Source organism: Aquarana catesbeiana, linkage group LG02, assembly GCF_042186555.1.
Source record: "Aquarana catesbeiana isolate 2022-GZ linkage group LG02, ASM4218655v1, whole genome shotgun sequence".
Taxonomy (NCBI): domain Eukaryota; kingdom Metazoa; phylum Chordata; class Amphibia; order Anura; family Ranidae; genus Aquarana; species Aquarana catesbeiana.
In genome coordinates this window covers 328,326,555-328,348,402 of record NC_133325.1, presented here as the reverse complement: position 1 = coordinate 328,348,402, position 21,848 = coordinate 328,326,555, and the positions used below count along the sequence as shown (strand labels likewise).

The 21,848-nt window shown below is 42.1% G+C and overlaps 1 protein-coding gene across 2 annotated transcripts in view; it reads left to right on the top strand.

The window, feature by feature from the left end:
- Window positions 1-2,444: 2,444 nt before the first annotated feature.
- PRRG1 (proline rich and Gla domain 1) overlaps window positions 2,445-21,848 on the top strand; it is a 78,029-nt gene continuing 58,625 nt past the window's right edge. The window contains exons 1-3 of one of the 2 annotated variants that reach the window (XM_073614824.1): window positions 2,445-2,689; window positions 6,981-7,003; window positions 17,740-17,784. In XM_073614824.1, coding sequence (XP_073470925.1) covers window positions 17,775-17,784 — 10 coding nt within the window. In that variant the 5' untranslated portion in view covers window positions 2,445-2,689; window positions 6,981-7,003; window positions 17,740-17,774. The remainder of the gene's footprint in view (window positions 2,690-6,980; window positions 7,004-17,739; window positions 17,785-21,848) is intronic. The other variant, XM_073614825.1, reaches the window with a different exon arrangement.

Below are 21,848 nucleotides of genomic sequence, written 5' to 3'. Positions count from 1 at the left end.
TACAGCGAAAATCTTTTTTTTTTTTGTTTTAGAGGTTTTTATAGCTGTCTGTGAACCCATTACGCAAAATCACCTATTTGTCCTTGTGACGATCACAAAAAGGGAAAGAAAATGTTTTGGGTTGACATCAGACAGGAATAGGGGGAAATGTATCCGATGCGGACACTAGTTCATGGATTTCCCTTGTTTTGGAGGAATTTTCGTTCACTTCCTGTTCTGACAAAAGGATAGGAAGTGACGGTAAATCTTCCCAATGGGAAACAGATGACAAAAAAACAAACAAAGAAAAAAACCTCACAGGGTTTTAACCTCCCTCAAGGCCCATACTCACGATCACACACGACTTTTTGACAACAAACATGCAAATTACCAGTTTTAAGGCAACATCTGACCGTGTGTACGCTCCATCGGACAAATTTTTTCGGTTTTCATCTGAAAAATGTTCTGTGCAAACAGACAAACTTTCCCGCAACAAAAGTCCTATGTTGGCTAGTCCGATCGTGTGTACACAAATCCATCGGACTTTACTCCAAAGTACAAACACACATGCTCAGAACCAATGCAAAATATCAGACAACAATACAGAAGTTGACCAAAGGGTGGCGGTAAAGAGCTGAAAAACTACATGATTTGGTGAAAGTTGGCTGAAAAAGTCCTGCCGTGTGTATGCATACCAAGTTCACGGCCAACGCCCTTTGGACAGAAATTCACGGAAAAGTTTGTTTGAAGTCCGATCATGTGTATGAGGCTTTACTCTATGCAGAATTAAAATAAAAATGGTTTTGCCTCTAGTTGTACTTTAACCAATTGCCGGCTGCGCTATAGCTGAATGACTGCTACAGTGTGGCCGGCTAGTTCTGGGAGGCCGTTATATAATGGCCTCACATGATTGGGCCCAGAGGACACAGCTGATCACAGATTGGGATAAAGAGCCAATCAGCGGCTCTTTACCATGTGCTCAGCTGTGTCCAATCAAAGCTGACCACGAATGTAAACAGAAGCTGGTTATCGACATTCCTGTCTTCATGCTGACAGCGTGAGGAGAGGCGAAGAGAGCCGATAACTGGCTTCTCTAAAAGGGACATGTACACTGATTGTCAGAACACTGATTAGACTACTGATTATCAGTGCAGTCCCAACATTGCCCACCAGTGCTGCCAATCAGTGCTCACCAGTGCTGCCAATCAGTGCTCACCAGTGCTGCCAATCAGTGCCCACCAGTGCTGCTAATCAGTGCTCACCAGTGCTGCCAATCAGTGCCCACCAGTGCTGCCAATAAGTGCCTACCAGTGCTGCCAATCAGTGCCCACTGGTGCCTCCTCATCAGTGCCTAACAGTGCCGCCTCATCAGCACTGGTGGGGTCCTCCTCATCAGTGCAACCTAATCAGTGCCCACCAGTGCCGCTTCATCAGTGCCCACCAGTGCTGCTTCATCAGTGCCCACCAGTGCCGCTTCATCAGTGCCCACCAGTGCCGCCTCATCAGTGCCCACCAGTGCCGCTTCATCAGTGCCCACCAGTGCTGCTTCATCAGTGCCTACCAGTGCCGCTTCATCAGTGCCCACCAGTGCTACCTCATCAGTGCCCACCAGTGCCGCTTCATCAGTGCCCACCAGTGGCGCTTCATCAGTGCCCACCAGTGCCGCTTCATCAGTGCCCACCAGTGCCGCCTCATCAGTGCCCACCAGTGCCGCTTCATCAGTGTCCACCAGTGCCGCTTCATCAGTGCCCACCAGTGCCGCCTCATCAGTGCCCACCAGTGCCGCTTCATCAGTGCCCACCAGTGCCGCCTCATCAGTGCCCACCAGTGCCGCTTCATCAGTGTCCACCAGTGCCGCTTCATCAGTGCCCACCAGTGCCGCCTCATCAGTGCCCACCAGTGCCGCTTCATCAGTGCCCACCAGTGCCGCCTCATCAGTGCCCACCAGTGCCGCTTCATCAGTGCCCACCAGTGCCGCCTCATCAGTGAAGCAGAAAAATTACCTGTTTGCAAAATTTTATAACAAACTATGAACAACTTTTTTTTTTTTTTTTAAATCAGTCTTGATTCGTTTATTTAGCAAAAAAAAAAAAAAAAAACCCAGCAGTCACTAAATACCACCAAAAGAAAGCTCTATTTGTGTGAAAAAAATGATAAAACGTTCCTTTGGGTATAGTGTAGCATGACCACGCAATTGTCATTCAAAGTGTGACAGTGCTGAAAGCTGAAAAATGGCCTGGGCAGGAAGGGGGTAAAAGTGTCTGGTATTGAAGTGGTTAACAGGCTCGTCCTCCTGTGCTGTGCCTGGGGAGCACACTACCCATGTTCTTTGGCATTTGGGAACCCAGGACATTTGTATACTAACAACGGAAACCTAAAACGGTTCATTGCAGGTGACAGGATACAGCTGTGACACTGCACATCTGGAAGGGTTCTCCAAATACACCCCATTCCCCACCACCGTCAGGGTAAAGTGTTTGTGTTGAATAAAGTTTGTGTGGATTGAAGAGTTGTGGCTACCGCAGGGGGTGCTGGGAGTGGTAGTTCCGGCTCTCTCCTCCCAGCATCACTCATTGCCTGGCTGGGATTCAGCTCATGGACGGAATAGCGGCAGTGAGGGGAGGCGACATCCCGAGCTGAACTCTATAGAGGGAGATCCGGGACTTCGGCTGAGTAGGGAGCAGAGGGCAGCACTACTCCCTACAGATCGGTAAGATGGGTCCTGTATGGGAGGGATAATAGAGTGATGTGTGTGATTACTGTGGGATGGAGAGGAGTTGTAGGGATCATTGGTGTGGCTCCACACAAGACCCCCTCCCATTACTATATACATCCTAGAAAACAACATGGGAGAGATGAGGGATCTGGGATGGATGGATAGGGATAGGGGTATTAGTCATGTAGTCCTGTGATGATGATGATGACACATAAGGGTGGATGATGATGATATTATCCCAGAACTGGACACAACTAGCTGAGTACAGGATTTGTCAGATTGTTAATGGGTCATGTGATCAGCCCTCTTCATATGAATGGACTGGAGAGATGACATCTTAGTCCTAATTCTAGGTTTGCTTTACATTGGTTGTCATCCACAACACTCACTTCATTAATGGACAGTGATAAGAATAGCACACTGTGTCACTACAGCCTGGGTTTGGATGTACTGCTTGTCTGAAAGACTAAAGCCCCATACACACCATCAGAATATCGTACAAATAATAGCGCTTTCATAGCAATTGGACAACAATCTGATCGCTCATATACCGCTTTCATCTTAATTTTCTCGTACAATTTTTTTTTTTTTTTTAATCAGTACAGTTATTGTCTGAAAATACAATACATCACTGTCGTATGAGAATTTTCGTACTTTAGTAACCCATTCGATATGAAGACTAGCATGCAAAAAATACACCAGACGATCGTTCGTCCGATAATCTCATTGTCTGTACTAGGCTTAACCATTCATCTGAACAGCCATCCTCAACCAGGGATCCTCCAGAACCTGGTACACACAATGAGATTATCGAAGGAATGATCATGTGTGGTTTTTTTTTTTTTTTTTCTTCCCCCATGCTAGTCTCATATCGAAAATGAAATGGTTACTAAAGTACGAAAATTCTCGTACGACAGAATAAAAATTTGTAAGTGATTTATTATATTTTCCGACAAGATTTGTACTTATTAAACAAAAAATCGTACGATCTGGTATTTGTATGAGAAACATTTTCGTGTTTGTCCCTTCGGAAAATTTTCAGATGACAGCTGTGTACTAACGTCCAGAATATCGCACGATCGATTCAGAAGCAGTATTTATTTTATTTTTATTTTTTTTGTACGATATTCTGATCTAGTGTACGTGCCTCAAGGGTTGTCCTCATAGTTCCAGGGTCAAGACCACTTGGTAGAGACACTAGCATGACATTAATGATCTTTTTAGCTGTCTAAGAGGTTTTTCTTTCCACTAACCACCACTGTAGGGGGCAATCTTTTCACTGACTTCCAGTGTAAAGTGGGATGTTCTCCCCACTGACCACAAATGTAAGGGGCATTTTTCCTTCTCACCAGCAATGTAAGAAGCATTCTTTTCTTTCTGACCACCAACGTAAGGGGCATTTTTCCTTCTGACCACCAACGTAAGGGGCATTTTTCCTTCTGACCACCAACGTAAGGGGCATTTTTCCTTCTGACCACCAACGTAAGGGGCATTTTTCCTTCTGACCACCAACGTAAGGGGCATTTTTCCTTCTGACCACCAACGTAAGGGGCATTTTTCCTTCTGACCACCAACGTAAGGGGCATTTTTCCTTCTGACCACCAACGTAAGGGGCATTTTTCCTTCTGACCACCAACGTAAGGGGCATTTTTCCTTCTGACCACCAACGTAAGGGGCATTTTTCCTTCTGACCACCAACGTAAGGGGTATTTTTCCTTCTGACCACCAACGTAAGGGGCATTTTTCCTGCTGACCATCAATGTGAGAAGCATTCTTTTCCTTCTGACCACCAATGTAAGGGGCATTCTTTACCTTCTGACCACCAAGGTAAGGGGATATTCTTTTAACTGACCACCAATGTGAGAAGCATTCTTTTCCTTCTGACCACCAATATAAAGGCCCATACACACGATAGGACTTTTTGACAACAAACATGCAAATTAGCTGTTTTAAGGCAACATCCTACTGTGTGTACACTCCATCAGACAAACTTTTTCGTTTTTCATCGGACAAATGTTGGCTGTGCAAACAGACAAACTTTCCAGCAACAAAAGTCCTATGGTGCAAAATCCTATCGTGTGTACACAAATCCATAGGACTTTAGTCCAAAGTACAAACACGCATGCTCAGAACTGATGCAAAAGATCAGACAACAATACAGAAGTTGACCAAAGGGTGGCGGTAAAGAGCTGAAAAACCACGTGATTTGGTGAAAGTTGGCTGAAAAAGTCCTGCCGTGTGTATGCTTTAATTAGTTTACGGCCGACACCCTTTGTACAAAAATCCACGGGAAAGTTTGTACAAAGTCTTATCGTGTGTATGGGCCTTAAGGGGCATTTTTCTTGCTGACCATCAATGTGAGAAGCATTCTTTTCACTGACCACCAATGTAAGCGCATATTCTTTTAACTGACCACCAGTATAGGGGACATTGTTTTCACAATTGTAAATCCGGCCATAGATGGTAAGAAATTCAGCTGGTTCAGCAGGGCTGAGATTCAAACCATGTATGGGCAGGCTGATTGTACCCCAAGTTGATTGATCAGCATGGGTACAACCAGCCTATAGGATTTTTTTTTTTTTTTTTATGTGATTGTTGCAAGCGGCTATAGCTGCTAGCAATAATGGCTGTGTTCTTCCAGCAGGGACAGCTGCCTGTATCTTATCGCTTACCACCAGTGAAAGAAGGACAGTCTTGCTGGCCATACACTATACGAAAAATCGGCCAAACCCATTTTCGAAAAACGAACTTTCGGCAGCGAGAACAAACGATAGTGCCATCATGTAATGACCGATAAATCGTTCAGTGGGCATAAATTAATCAATTTTTTGTTTGTTTTTTACATATACCTAGTACAAACACTTGGGTCGGGAAACACATTAACCTTTCAATTTATCGTTCGTTTGGCAGAACATTTCTAAACTTGTCCTTTGTTTTTTCAGCTAAAAAATGTCCCAACAATTACTGGTTTTTGTGCCCATTAAATGGCCGAAAAATGAACGAACTGGCCAAATGACCGAATTTCGGTCGTTTTTTTGTATAGTGTATGGCCAGCATTATCGTTGACCACCAGTGTAAGGGACATTTTCCCCTACTACCAAACAACAAATAAGTGCTTACATAAAACCTGTTGCTCTTTCCCTTTAAATCCTTATGAACCAACAAAAGTGTAATTGATAAAAAAAATACATAATGTCCCAAAAAAATAAATATATATATATATATATACATACATACATACATACATGTGAATAAAAAATGCAATGCTGTCGGACAATAGCAAACAAATATATAGTAATATAAATGAATAAACTCCACAGTAGAAACAAAGTCCATCCACAGGTGAAGATTCAGAAGTGCTAATTGAAAATCGTACATGATCAGTACTGTGCTCCAATACCAAATACAGCCTCTTACCAGAGATATCACACCTCCAACATACAGGTCATAAACACATGAGGACTACCCAGGAGAACTGTCAGAACCCCCTTAGGCAGGCATCACAACTTCTTGAAATATCCTAAATTAACCACAGAGAGAGGAAAAAGGACAGACTCGTAGTGCAATACTGTCACACAGGTTCATTATGAAAGGCACCAATAGGTACTCGCATGAGAAAAAACCAAAATGCAGCATGTATCCGCTAGCAAGCGTAAAAAAAATGTCAGCCAATCAGACTCCGCCCAGGGTAGACACCATTGTGTTAGCTGATGGACATTTGGCTGATTTATTTTGTTTATCTATACACTTTCTTTCTACTGACAACCACTGTAAGCGGGCATTTTTCCATTGATCCCCAATCCATTGGTTATAATACGGGTTCCCCGGGAGCTAAAAAATTTATTTTAGGGGTTCCTCTATGGTAAAAAGGTCACAAAAGGCTGCATTTGAGTTTAGCTTGGCAACCTTGAGTTCTTCTGATCATGTTTGGGAAAACATAAGGGCAGACTTCACTTTAAGGCTTGGGTTACACTGCCGCGACTTGGGATCCATCTTGTGAGACCCTAAGTTGCGTGACGTGAAATCCCATGTTGGTCAATTAGAGCTGGTTTAATTGGCACTACTGATGTCACTCTCATTTCATAAAAGGTTCCTGTACTGCTTCAAGGTGACTTCTATGCTATGTTTATATCAAAGTAGTACTCAAGTCGCCAGGAAGTCACCCGGCAAAGTCGCGGCAGTGTGAACAGAGCCTAAACCAGAACATGCCCCTGTGGTAGTGTACTGATAATTCGTGTTGACTGAAGTTCTTGTTCTAATATTTTATCTCTTATTTCCCCTCCAGGGTATGAGTACTCCCTCATACAGGTAGGATACTATACATTAATCTAATCGCAATAACTTTTTTTTTTTTTTTTTTTTTTTTATTATACATCCTTATTTGAGGGACAGTATTTGTTGGTTTTTCCATGCTGGCTGGGGATGCCATGGATGTTTGATGGTGCCTAGAGACATGTCACCACCCAATCTGGCCAAAATGACATAGTGCAAGGGGCAGTAAAGTTATGTTTCCTATGTTATTGTTAGCTGAAGTGATGCTACTTACAGTATCTCACAATATATTTTATTATATCTTTTTATGTGACAACACTGAAATAATGACACTTTGCTACAATGTAAAGTAGTGAGTGTACACCTTGTATATCAGTGTAAATTTGCTGTCCCCTCAAAATAACTCAACACACAGCCATTAATGTCTAAACCGCTAGCAACAAAAGTGAGCACACCCCTAAGTAAAAATGTCCAAATTGAGCCCATTACCCATTTTCCTTCCCCGGTGTCATGTGACTCATTAGTGTTGCAGGGTCTCAGGTGTGAATGGGGAGCAGGTGTGTTAAATTTGGTGTTATCGCTCTCACTCTCTCATACTGGTCACTGGAAGTTCACCATGGCACTTCATGGCAAAGAACTCTCTGGGGATCTGAAAAACAAATTGTTGCTCTACATGAAGATGGCCTAGGCTACAAGAAGATTGCTAAGACCCTGAAACTGAGCTGCAGCATGGTGGCCAAGTCCATACAGCGGTTTAACAGGACAGGTTCCACTCAGAACAGGCCTCGCCATGGTCGACCAAACATGTTGTGTGCACATGTTCATATCCAGAGGTTGTCTTTGAGAAATAGACGTATGAGTGCTGCCAGCACTGCTGCAGAGGTTGATGGGGTGGAGGGTCAGTCTGTCAGTGCTCAGAACATACGCTGCACACTGCATCAAATAGGTCTGCATGGCTATCATCCCAGAAGGAAGCCTCTTCTAAAGATGATGCACAAGAAAGGCCGCAAACAGTTTGCTGAACACAAGCAGACTAAGGACATGGATTACTGGAACCATGTCCTGTGGTCTGATGAGACCAAGATAAACGTATTTGGTTCAGATGGTGTCAAGCGTGTGTGGCGGCAACCAGGTGAGGAGTACAAAGACAAGTGTGTCTTTCCTACAGTCATGCATGGTGGTGGGAGTGTCATGGTCTGGGGCTGCATGAGTGCTGCTGGCACTGGGGAGCTACAGTTCATTGAGGGAACCATTAATGCAAAGATGTACTGTGACATACTGAAGCAGAGCGTGATCCCCTCCCTTTGGAGACTGGGCCGCAGGGCAATATTCCAACATAATACCCTGTTTCCCCGAAAATAAGACCTAGCGTGATTGTCGGCGATGGCTGCAGTATAAGCCCTACCCCCCAAATAAGCCCTAGTTAAAGTCCTTGTAGGTCTTATTTTCAGGGTAGGGCTTATTTTCGGGGAAACGGGGTAGGGCTTATTTGGGGGGTAGGGCTTATATTGCAGCCATTACTGACAATCACGCTAGGTCTTATTTTCGGGGAAACAGGGTAGCAACCACATACACACCTTCAAGATGACCACTGCCTTGCTAAAGAAGCTGAGGGTAAAGGTGATGGACTGGCCAAGCATGTCTCCAGACCTAAACCCTATTGAGCATCTATGGGCACCCTCAAATGGTAGGTGGAGGAGCGCAAGTGATGTCATCATGGAGGAGTGGAAGAGGACTCAAATGGCAACCTGTGAAGCTCTGGTGAACTCCATGCCTAAGAGGGTTAAGGCAGTGCTGGAAAATAATGGTGGCCACACAAAATATTGACACTTTGGGCCCAATTTGGACAGTTTCACTTAGGGGTGTACTCACTTTTGTTGCCAGCGGTTTAGACATTTATTGGCTGTGTGTTGAGTTATTTTGAGGGGACAGTAAATTTACACTGTTATACAAGCTGTACACTCACTACTTTACATTGTAGCAAAGTGTCATTTCTCCAGTGTTGTCACATGAAAAGATATCATTAAATATTTACAAAAATGTGAGGGGTGTGTAATTCACTTTTTTGAGATACTGTGTATGTGTGCATGTGTGTGTGTGTGTGTTTTATGTTTTTGGAACTAATCATTATGTATTTGATGGTGGAATTCTTACCCCAGAATATTTGTGTAGCTTCCTGACACATAATCTATAGTTGGACAGGTTGCTGGAGCCCAGGGCTGGCACTGACTATTCCAACTTCAGCAGATTGATGAGCACAAGTGAAAGGTAAAAAAAGAGCAGTTGCTTCTTCACTTCTGGTGCAAAGAACTTGTAGCAGGGGAGTAATCGGCTGGAGTCACTCTTGACAGATCTGTAGTCAGTACTACACACTGATACCAATGACATTTGTAGTTTTCATCTGACTTCTACTTTACTAAATCACTGCTCTTACTACACATCGCAGTACTGGACAGATTGTGAAGGGGACACTGTTGGGGACAGCTTGGTTGGAACTTGGCTAGTAATCTATACAGACTGTCTGTGTCTATATAGTGTTGGGGAATCTGAAGAGATAACGTGTTATTTATTATTGGCCTTGGAGTTATTGCTTTGACCCAAGTCCAGTCCAGGAACAGGAGGAGGAGGATTTCTTGGACCAAAAATTGGTTGCTTTATTAATCGTGACCAATTATGTCATATGCCTTTGCTGCGGGAGCTCCAGGAGAATAATCCAGATAATTTTCAGAATTATCTCCGGATGACGGACCCCTGCTTGGCATTGTTGACCCCCTATATTAAGAAGCAGGACACATGCATGAGGCTTCTATTTTATTTTTTGGTTGAATAATGATTGATTTGTTATATTTTCTATGTTTTTGGATGCATAGAATGCACTTTTTGGTTAAGTTCTATTGGCAATAAAAAAAAATTGTGTAGTTCATTGAGGGAACCGTGAATGCCAACATGTACTGTGACATACTGAAGCAGAGCATGATCCCCTTCCTTTGGAGACTGGGTGGCAGAGCAGTATTCCAACATAATAACGACCCCAAACACACCTCCAAGACAACCACTGCCTTGCTAAAGAAGCTGAGGGTAAAGGTGATGGACTGGCCAAGCATGTCTCCAGACCTAAACCCTATTGAGCATCTGTGGGCACCCTCAAATGGAAGGTGGACACATGCATGAGGCTTCTATTTTATTTTTTGGTTGAATAATGATTTGATTTGTTATATTTTCTATATTTTTGGATGCATAGAATGCACTTTTTGGTTAAGTTCTATTGGCAATAAAAAAAATTGTGTAGAATAATACTAGGCTATGTGTTTTACTTCAAATGACATTTTGGGAGTAGGCAGGTACATTTTAAAAAATTCAATGTAAAATTAACAAGGGACACCAAATTTTAGTTGTATCTTTGATCTTAAAAACTACGGGATAATGGTGTTGTGTTAACTTGCCCAAATTAAAAAAAAAAAAAAGCATAATATTATTATTCTTGATATCACTAGGGAAAAAAAAGCCTTTAAAAATTTGTTTGCAATAACTCCATCAGTATCACCAGCAAAGCAGCCTCATTATTATCCCATTAAAGAAGAAGAGAATGTGCGCTGCATTTCGAGATTTCATAGTTTACAAGACTGACCGCTTCTGGCTCGTCCTTGCTTCCGAGCATGCGTGTTTGTACTTTGGACTTTTTGTCCGATGGACTTGTGTACACACGCTCGGAAAATCTGACAACCGACATTTGTCTGCGTAATATTTTAAAGCCTGCCGTCCAACATTTGTCCGCGGAAAATCCGACAACAATTGTCAGATAAAGCGTACAAACGGTTAGATTTTCCGCCAACAGCCTGTCATAACACAATTCCCATTGGAAAATCCGATCATGTGTACGAGGCTTTATGGTCCACATGTTCGGAAGGAATATTTGTTGCTCACTTGTCACTGTAGTTAGTGTATGTGGCAAGAAAAGTATAAAATACAGGTGGGGGAAAAAATTGACATATTTGCTTTTGGGTAGTGCTACCATAGTATTGGAACAAAGCCAGGACAAATGTTCAAACAACTGCATTCTATATGTTGTACTTTATTATATATAAACCTGACCACTGCACTCTGTATGTTACGTTGCGTAATAACATATTCACGGCCAATGCATAAATCTGTGCATTACGTATGTTCATTCCTTTCATTCACTTTTCCAACTGCCAGTAATTTAACCCCCCCAGCTATTTTAAGGCAGTTTTCTGGTAAGGTAGGTTTAGTACAAAGTATTCAGCCTGTTTCACACAGGCTTCAGCTTGTATAAGAGCAGTGTGAACAGCAAGCTTTGACAAAGAATTTACAGGAATCCCTCCTGCCGATCAATTGTCTTCTTGCAAGAGAGGGGAAAGCCGTCTCTGCTGGGAGAAGACAGCGAGCAGCCGCTAGCGATAATTGCAAGTGAATCCAGCAGACTGGTTGTACCCAAGTTGATCGCTCCCACTAAGCCCTCAATCACTTGAAGCTGCACAATTTCAAAGTAGTACTATTTCAGGTGCAACTTGGAAGATATCCTGTAATTTTATGCACAGATGTCTTTGCAAGTTGTACCTGAACTTGCAAAAAAGTAGTGCAAGAACTACTTTCAAAATCAGTTGGGCCGCTTTCATTGCGGACAATGGGGTGCGACTTATCATGCAATTTCAAAATATCAGATTGCATGACAAATCGCACCGGTGTGACCAGGAGCTTATGGTTCAAACCGTCTATGACCGTCCTAAGTTGTGCTGACAAGGGCACAGATTCGCACAACAGTGACTTACTCACAGGTTTACAACTGCAAAAAATTTTAATGATATTATGTTCACTTTTGTGAGCATTTAATGCTTGCGCAGTGAACGCAAATGCCATTATTGTGAGCTTGGGATTCATTTTTGAAGGAATTATATGGTCTCAATGGAGACCAGATTCTCCCCCCCCAATGCAGCTTTGCAGCAGCAGATCCCTTCTAAAACTGGTCTATTGCTTGCTGCAATCAGTCAACCGTAGAATAGGAGAACAATGATCTACTGCTATAGGGAGAGACTGGACAGCGTTGCCCAAAGCTGCGTACTGACAGGGTGCCTTAATGTCACTACACTCAGTGTAAACCTAATGAGGAAGCACTGTGTTTACATTTGCTTATACAGCGCTTTCATTGGGTGCATTCTGTAGAAGTATTGTTAGCCATCTTCATCTGCTGGGCCTAGCTCTGGACCCCGGCTGATGGTGACAGCTGGTGGTTACATCGCTAGTGCCAGCATAGGCCCACAGGAGCCCAAAAAACCATGGTACTCGTTGGTTAAGGCATATTTTGTGGCTAGAAGGCCTGTGGCATGTGTGCATTTTTCTGCAACAAAAAGACTTGTGTATGATCTAATCATTCCATTTTAGAACATGTCCGTTGTAAAGCAGGATATGACCACACTCCATTTGCTGCGGTGTGTAAAGCTTTTTGTGCTCCTGCTTGCTTTTCTTTAATGTGCCTAAAGGTACAGTCTGTGCTCTTAGTATACTGTAAATGGTTTCTATAGTTCATTCATTTACTGACTAAGCATATCTCATGATAGTACAGGTAGTCTCCCGGGTTACAAACACAAACAAGAAGGTTCTGTAGCTTTGTTCCCAAGTTGAATTTGTATGTAAGTTGGAACAGGTAAACTTTTTTTTTTTTTTTTTTTTTTTTGGTACAACTTCAGCCATTTTTTTTTTTTAAAGTATTTCTGGATAGCATAGTGAAGGGTTAACACCCCTGTGACATTTGTTTTGCTGTCTGTGCCCCTTTTCAGAAGATTTCACCTCACTTTCTGTCCCTGTGAAAATTGGATTTTGAAAATTTAGAGTTGTCATGGAAAAAAAATTGGTGATAAAGCTTCAGTGGAGACATCTTTTTACCCCCATAACTCTTACAGGAGTGAATTTCCTTTCCTATGGGTAGCTTCCCTCTCGCTTCCTGTTTTCTCCCTCAGTTTGTAAGTAGGAGTCGGATGTTTGTAACTCAGGGACTATCTGTATCTCTGCTTCTAATATAACCCAGGATTCTGGGTCAGGGGCTTGGCTCCACTTATACTCCCAGCACAGTTTCAGTAAAATAAAATTGTCTGGAACCTCCCATGCTTACCTAAGTGTACAGGGTTTCCTTGGGGCTGTTTAAAACCTTCTTCAAGGTTTGACGACCCCCAAACCTTTTGGCACCATAATAACGTGAGTCTTGTTCTCAGCAGCAGCATTCTGTGAGCTCGGTGCACCTTGATACAACCCTGTGGAGGGGGTGGGGTGTTGATGCCCTGGGCTCACAGGAAGTGGGTTGAATGACCCTGTGCTTCATTTAGCCAGAAAGTGGGGCCTAGCTGCACCAGAGAGGAGTTGAGTATTGCAACGAGAACTGTTTTTCGTTTTAACCACACTTTTATTATTACTTTGTAACTAAAGCTGGAGTTCATAGCTTAACATGATTGTAAAGCTTCCATATTTTTTTTTTTTTTTTTTATTTAATAAAAAAAAAAAATATATAAAAAAATAAAAGAACCTGTCCTACTTACTTTCTCTGTGCAATGGTTTTGCACAAAGCCGCCCTGATCCTCCTTTTCTGAGGTTCCATGCTTGTAACTTTTCGAGTGGCAGGTGGAAGGAATTAGATATCTGTTCTTTGTCTCCTACTGGAGGCAGTCTTGCACTTCATTCACACAAGCATCTGGTGGACAATAAAAACAGGCAGCTGCCATTTTACCACCTTCCAACCACAACTTAAAGGTTAAAACGGAGCCACCCAGAGGCTTACACATGCTGTGGAGCTTTGGCAAAAACGATACTCCATGTTGTGTTCGGTGCAGAACGCAATCCCTTCGAATGAATAGTGTTGTATGCAGTGTATTGGGCTGTATACAGTATGTTTTTTTTTTTTTTTTTTTTTTTTTTTTTTTTTTTATAGAATATGATTACTCATTTAGGCAACTTTTACAAGGAAATCTATTTAATTGCTGTATGCAATTTGCAGCCACAAGGGTTTTCTAACACTTATAAAATGCTGTAGTTCTATACCATTTCTATAAATCAAATTTTGCTATGTGCCTGTGTTTTTTTTTTTTTTCTCCCAGAGCTTGAAGTCAAACAGGGATCCCCTGCAATTGCCTTTTCTTATTAAAGTTTTTTGTAAGGGCTGGAGGTTTTTTTTTTTTCCCTTCATGCGGTAAAAAACCTTTTGTGTATAGCAGTCCCCCCTAATACTTAACTGACCCTGATCTTCCTCCAGCGATGGGCACGAGAGCCTCGGCTCTCCGGGGTCTCCCTTCTCATTGGCTAAGACAGCAGCGTGAGCTAAGGAGGGAGAGAGAGAGGGCAGCGCTGAGCCGTGGCTCTGTGTGAGAATGGGGACACAGAGCCGCGGCTCTGAAGCCAGCCTGCTTGGGTGCTCCCATTGCAAGAGGCTTGCTCTGGGGGCCCTCAGCGGGAGGGAGGAGCCAGGAGCTCCACCCGGGGACCAGAGAAGAGGAGGATTGGGCTGCTCTGTGCAAAACCACTGCACAGAGCAGTTAAAGTGATTGTAAAGTCTTGTTTTATGCTTAAAAATAACAAACATGTCATACCTACCTGTTCTATGTAGTGGTTTTGCACAGAGCAGCCCAGATCCTCCTTCTCGGGTCCCTCTTTGTCTCTCCTGGCCCCTCCCATCTGATGAGTGCCCCCACAGCAAGCAGATTGCTATGGAGGCACCCAAGCCACAGCTCCCTGTGTCCATTCAGACACGGAACCCCCGGCTAGGTCCTGTCCTTCTCTCTCCTCATTGGATCACTGACTTTGACAGCAGCAGGAGCCAATGGTGGAGGGGAATCCCAGGCAGCTGAGTCTCTCCTGCAACATTGCCGCATAGAGATGGGCTCAGGTAAGTATTGGGGGGGGGGGGGGGCTGCTGCACAGAAGGTTTTTTTATCTTAATGTATAGAATGCATTGATTAAAAAAAAAATGATAAAAAAAAAAGAAAAATGAAAAAAACCTTTCTGCCTTTACAATCACTTTTAAGTATGTCCTGTTTGTTTTTTTTTTTTTTTTTAAATTAAGTTTAATATCACTTTAAGGCAGTCCATTGAAGATAATGGGCTGCCAATGCACCAAAATGTCCAAAAAATATTACAACACAATTTGTAATGCAATGCAGTATGGTGTGTTGCGACACACTGACGCATGTGTGCCTTCAAAATGAATGGTAATGTATGTTGTGGTAACACGCATGTTACTACGGTACACAGACATAAGTGGGCCCTAAAACTGGTTTTCTAGTTATAAAGTCAGAACCTCCCACTTAGCAATCGGCTTGAGAGAGCGCAGGTAAAAATCTGCAATAAAATTAGCTAAGTTCTTTGCAATCTGTATGATTAGGATCATTTTTAAATTTTTTTTTCAACTTATTATGATTATAACCTTTATCATGTTTTAGCTGGTGAGCAATAAATTCCAACCAATTTTGATAATTGGATTGTTAAAGCTGATAATGTATTAGGTAAAGAGCAAAGTACATGCTTTTGGAACTTTAACAAACAAGGTTGGGTAAATATCACTTCTTACTATGCCTAATGAAAACCAAAAATTCCAACTTACAAAAGCATTCAGAATTTTAAATAATCCTCAGTGTGTGTGTGTGTGTGTGTGTGTAATAAAATATATATATATATATATATATATATATATATATATATATATATATATATATATATATATATATATATATATATATATATATATATATATATATATATATATATAATCCATTTCTAAAAAGGAAGGTATAATAAAATGACTCAATTTTATCAGTTTGTTTCTACAGATAATTCATTTTCCTAGCTCTAAATATTCATTTTTATTATATCAAAATAGATTGTGTGACAAAATAGAGAAAAAAAGAAAAGGCATCCTCCTGCAAGGAACTTGGCATAGCCCACCTCTAGGGGGTCTATTCAGTGTTTGGAGTGTGGGTGTTTTTTTTTTTTTTCATTATTATTATTTTTTTTTTTCCCACTGGAATTGGAAGTGTATCTAAATGTTGCAGACTGCCCATAGACCTAGGACCATTTATAGCCCATTCACACAGGGGCAACACGATTTCCAGAGCAACTTTGGGAGGCATCTTGGACACGACTTGAGTATGAATCACAGCACAACTTGGGTCAACTTACAACACAACTTGAAGTCGCCTCCAGGACAGGGAACTTTACAAGTAGCCAATCGGAGCTTATCAGCTGTGTGTGAGAAGGAGGGGGCTGGCTGTTTAGTTGAGTAATTTACTTTGTTTCCTTTCCGCTTCCTGTAAAGTTGCCTCAGTATGAACGGTGATCAGACTTGGAGGCAACTTCCATTGAAATCAATGGGTACAAGTCGCCTTCTAGTCAGATTGAAGTAGTACAGGAACCTTTTCTGAAGTTGGAGTGACTGCAGTAGTGTGCATTAAGACGGATCCATTCACTTACATTGATTTTTTTTTTTTCATGTAGCGTGACTTGAAGTCGGATCCAAAGTTGCCCTTGTGTGAATGGGCTCTCACTGTTCACCTGGGTACTTTATATTAGCAAAAATGTAACTTATTTGGAGAATGTCTTGTATTTTATAAAATTATACTATGTTGCAGAGCCAACCCAGACAGATTAAGAGCCATCCTGTATCTCCATTTATGTATATTCCACAATGGACATGAAATTGTTTGATCCAATTGAAAAAAGTTGGTTCAAGTGGTAATCGTCTATCCTTTTACTGCAGTGGTTCCCAACCTCAGTCCTGGTGTACCCCCAACAGGTCATGGTTTTTGGGAATCTCATCTACCTTGTAGATAAAATAGCTGTCATAAATACCGATCCATTGATTTTAAGCTCCTGTGCAAGGTGACCTGTTGAGGGTACTTGTGGATTGATGTTGGGAGCCACAGCTTTGGGGCATGTTTCCACTCTGTGGGCAGCAATCCATGGTGGGTTGCTTTTCATAGAGCAGTGCAGGCGTGGCTAATGGGCATTCAGGAGACAATACTGTTGCCTTCTCAATGCCTGTTTGTTTTTGTTTTTTTTGTTGTTTTTTTTTCTTAATTTTATTTATTTATTTTTTTTCTCTCCATTAGAATGGTCTGTTTGAATGGGATTTGTGGCCCAGCAAAAATCATCTTCTCAAGTAAATGAGGCCGTGCCACAACAGCAAGCCAAATGATGGGCTTGGGTTTGTGGCATGGCCCCATATACATAAATATGAGGGATCAGAGTGTCAATTTGTACCACCCACAACGGCAAGTGTAGACTTATGCCACGTAGACACGATCGAACTTAACGGCATACTTGGTCCGGCGTACCGGATTTCATCGGACAATTCGGACTTTGGTTGATCATGTGTAGGCAAGTCCGTTCATTCGGAAAGTCCGTTGTAAAATTCGTCAAAGTCCGCTGGGCAAAGTAAGCCGTAAAGTCCGGTCGTGTGTACGCGGCATAAGCCTTATTGTAAACTGAAGTGTGTGACTAGTACAGCAGAACCTGGAAATATGAGTGCTGCTTCATTGACCTGCATATTGTGAGTAACATGCTGTGATATCCTTCTTGGAAGGAAGTGATGTTCAATGAAGGGAAGTTGCCTTTGTTTAGGCTGTTTTTGCTAGTGCTTTAAAGGAAACCATTCTTATAGAAACGTTTCTTGTTATTGCTAAGTAAAAATGATTTTCTTTTAAATTGACAATAAACATGAATTTACAGGGTGAATGCAAATATTAATCAGGGTTGTTCTTTATTTTTTATTTCAGGCTTTTTGTTCTACAGTTGCTGAATTAGTGGAGCTATGGACAGTGGTAAGTAATACATAATTGGCAAATGTATTTGTTGCAGTGCTTTAGGCCTCATTCACTGTGTCTAGCTTTTCTAAAAGCAGGAGAAGTGATCTGGGAAATATAACCACTTAAGGACCAGGCCTACTCTGACATCATTTGTGTAAAGTAATTAAAAAAAAAAAAAAAATCTGTATTTTGTTGCTAGAAAATTACTTGGAATATATATATATATATATATATATATATATATATATATATATATATATATATACTGTATATACTCAAAAAACAAAGGATATGATCTCCAATGCAATGTCCTTTAATTCCAAAGTGCAATTACATATGCATGTATTGGTAACAACGGCAGCTATTGTTATCAATAATACATGCATGTGTAATTTCACTTTGGAATTAAAGGACATTGCATTGGAGATCGTATCCTTTGATTTTTGATATTGATCAAGGTGGATGAACAAGAGCCCTCCATTGATACAATCTGTCATACAACCGGGAACGTAGGTGACTCGCCCTATGTCTGTATGTTATTGTCAACCACTTCACGGGGGGAGCTTTAAAAAAAAAATGTATTTTTTTAAAATTTCCATTTATTTATTTATTTTTCCAGACTACCTTTTTAAATTTTTTTTTTTTTTTTTTTTATTGCCATCACAGGAAATGTAAACATCACTTGTGATCACAATAATGCATGACAGGTCCTCTTTATGGAGACATCTGGGGTCAATAAGACCCCACATCTCCTACAATGAAAAGCATCAGATCAAAAAAAAAATGGCCTTGTTTACATTGGCCTGTTAACGTCGCTCCAGGTCTCTTAGGTCCTAGAGATGAGCGGAGGCCATCTTTCCTCTGCTATTCTCTGTGGCCAGTCACCACAACCATTAGATCAGTTCCTGGGTTTCCTGATGGGCCAGGTAAGCCTGAGAACCATCAGAAAGCGTGTGTGGGGTGGGGGGGGGGGGTGGGGGGGCACTCTTGCTGCAGCCATAACCCCTGTATTCTACTGCAAAAGCATGACATATTTTCCCAGTTATGCGGTTCTCAACTTTTTATGCCTTCCATTTTAATTTTCCTGCATTTTAGATGTTCCTGCTTTAAAGTATGTAAAAAATAGGTCTGTACTTCACAGATTACTTCTGTGAAAAACTAAATACAGGCGTGCTAGTGTGAATGAAGCCTAAGGCCCCTTTCACATGGGCGAATCTGCTAGCTCAGCGGGAGATCGCTCAGTTGATCCTTGCTAAGCAGGCGGATGACAGGTCCATCTCCTCTCACTGTGCAGGGACATGCCTGTCAGAGCCATGCTGTGCTCTATGGGAAGATCGGATGAAAATGGACAGCATGTCCGTTTTTCATCCGATCCGCTGGACGAATGGCGACCGTATAGCCATCTGTCTGTTTTCAGTAGATCTTATCGGATGGCAGGTGGTTGTCAGTGGACACATCTCCGCTGACATCCGCCTGCCCATACAAGGCAATGGGTGGGTCTGACAGGTCCGTCTTTGCAAACTGTCGTCCGCCTGCTCAGCAAGGATTTTATATTGTAGGCCTGTAATTCTTAGGAATAACTCACTTAAATCTGTTCAAACAAGAGTCTAGTAGATGTCCCGGGTATAATCAAGTTTGAAATGCGAAATCCTAAACCAGAATATAGTAAACTATAAATAACTATAACAAATAATAATATAATAATAATAAAATGTATTCAATAATGTAATCAAATCAAAAACACTGAAATTTGCTCAGTTGCAGAATTGTCGCTGTCATTACTTTTAGTGTTTGATGACGGATTTCTCCACAAATCACTATCACTCAATTCTGCGAGTGATTCTAATTTACTATCGCTGTTTTCTAGCTGTTCTAAGACCACTTTTGATGTAAAGGGATGCTTTTTGGTTGCCATGGACATTCTCAATTTTCCAGGCAGAAAGAACAGTATATATAATATAAAAGTGCATGCAAGGCACTGGACAAACCACTGGGGACAAAAGGGAGGGGAAATGATTTGATACAGTAATGTATTCTGTAAGATTACAGTGTACTGTATGTGTCTTTGTTTTCTGAATTTGACGCCGGGCTCCGTCCTGTGCATCACAACGCTCGCAGGGATGGGAGCCCGGCACAGTGTTGAATCGGGCGGAGGTCACAGCCTGCACACACAGCGGGGAGACATTGCAGGATCTTGGGGATAAGATAAGTAACTTTCCCAGGATACTGCGATGCAATCCCGAATGTGGCTCGGGGTTACCGCTTTTGGTAATAAAAATTCACCCCGAGCCACCCTCGGGATTTATGCACAGACATCACACCCTGTGTTGTCATCGCTTTTTCTCTTCTGCCCTGTTCAAACCACAATGTTGATGTCAAGTCAGTTTTTTACCATGCAGAAAACTGCATACAGGTTGCAAATTCATACGCAGAAAAAATAAGCACATGGTGCTATTGTTGTGGTGTGAACAGGGCACATTGCAGATCACGTGCAAAAAACTCCCATCTCTGCACATGGTGTGAACAAGTTTTTAAACAAACCCCTGCATGAGTAATCCTTTGTTTTCTGATTCACCGAATAAACACGGGTAAGAAGCCTTAAAATGCACTTTGGCTTGTAAACGACGTCATTGAGAACCTCTACTAATCCTTGCAATGTTTAGTTGATGCAAATATGTTTGTGCTACAGTCTATTCTGAGAACAAATATTCAACCACATGATCCAGCTGCTGAATTCTGTGGGCGATTGCAGTGCTTCTCACTTTCTTGGGGGAGCTACTGCAACAAAAACAAGTGGGCTCAAAAGAAGGCTGCATTGTGTGTTTGTGTGTGTGTGTGTGTGTGTGTGTGTGTAGGTGGTATTGCCCATATGTAGGCAATATTTCAGAATTAAAGGATAACCCAACCAAATGGCCTTTGCCCTGGAGCATAAAAAAAGAAGTGGTGTTTTCTACTTTTTCTTGTCTGAATTAACCTGATTGAAACCCTGCAGCCTATAGCCTTTTGGGGGTCTGTTTCCATCCATCTGACATGGGGAAAAAAAGACAGCAATGTACTCCACTGCTGTTACCATAGAAGCATTTACCACCCTGCATCAATGAATTTGGGCTGAAGGGTCCGCTTTAATGGGTCAAGCATGTTTTGACAATGAAACCTGATAGGCGTTATAACACTCCCTTATGCTGTCCAAAATAAAAAACATATTTTGCCTTTAGTTCTACTTTAACTACTTCCCGCCTGTATGATGTCCTCGGGTTGAAGCAGTTATACCGGGATGATGCCTGCGCCTACAGGTATCATCCCAGTATGAAACTATTCAGCCGGTGTCTTGCCCTCGGCGGATAAGTTCCCCCCTGTACTGCGCAGGCGCAGGCTCTACTGTTGCGGTGCACGGGAGCGCCGCGGCTGATGGCGATGGTTGCACGGAGCAGAGAGGAACTGACGTTGACTCCAGAAACCAGGAGCGACGAGTGTCCCTTCCGGTTCCACCTCTTTGTGGTGTAGAACAAAGCCGGGCTGTGTAAGGTTGTGGGCTCAGCCTTTTATTTGTACAAAAAGGTAGAAGAGAGGAGGCACAACAATGTACTGCAAGGAGGGCTGCAGATGTTCTGTCTGCCTCATTCAGGGAAGGCGGAGCCTGTCCCTTTTTTACAGTATTGTCAAGTAGTGATGGTAGGGGCTAGCCATCCAAAAATGCAGCTGGTCATGGAGGAGTCAGTTAATTTCATTTAGCCAGTGGGTTGAATGGAAAAAAATGTCCCTATTCCCCCATCCACACATTCGAGGTGTACCTTTTGTAAGGAAGTGTTGATCCAGACAAAATCTTGTAAACTGTTAACTTCTTAACTGTTCTATGCTGCAGTTTTATAGGTTTCATTGATTCCAGCTATCTCAGACTACAGAGCAACTCCCCTTGTGAATAAGAGGAATGGGGGGAGGTGTTGTGTAGTCCAGTCCTAGAGTGACAACTTATATGAGTAAATATAAAGCAGCAGGAAGATATTTTTCAGGCACAATGACGATTAAAATTGTGCATCTTTTTGTAGTGAGTGCCGGTTCACACAATTCCTGTGTTCAGG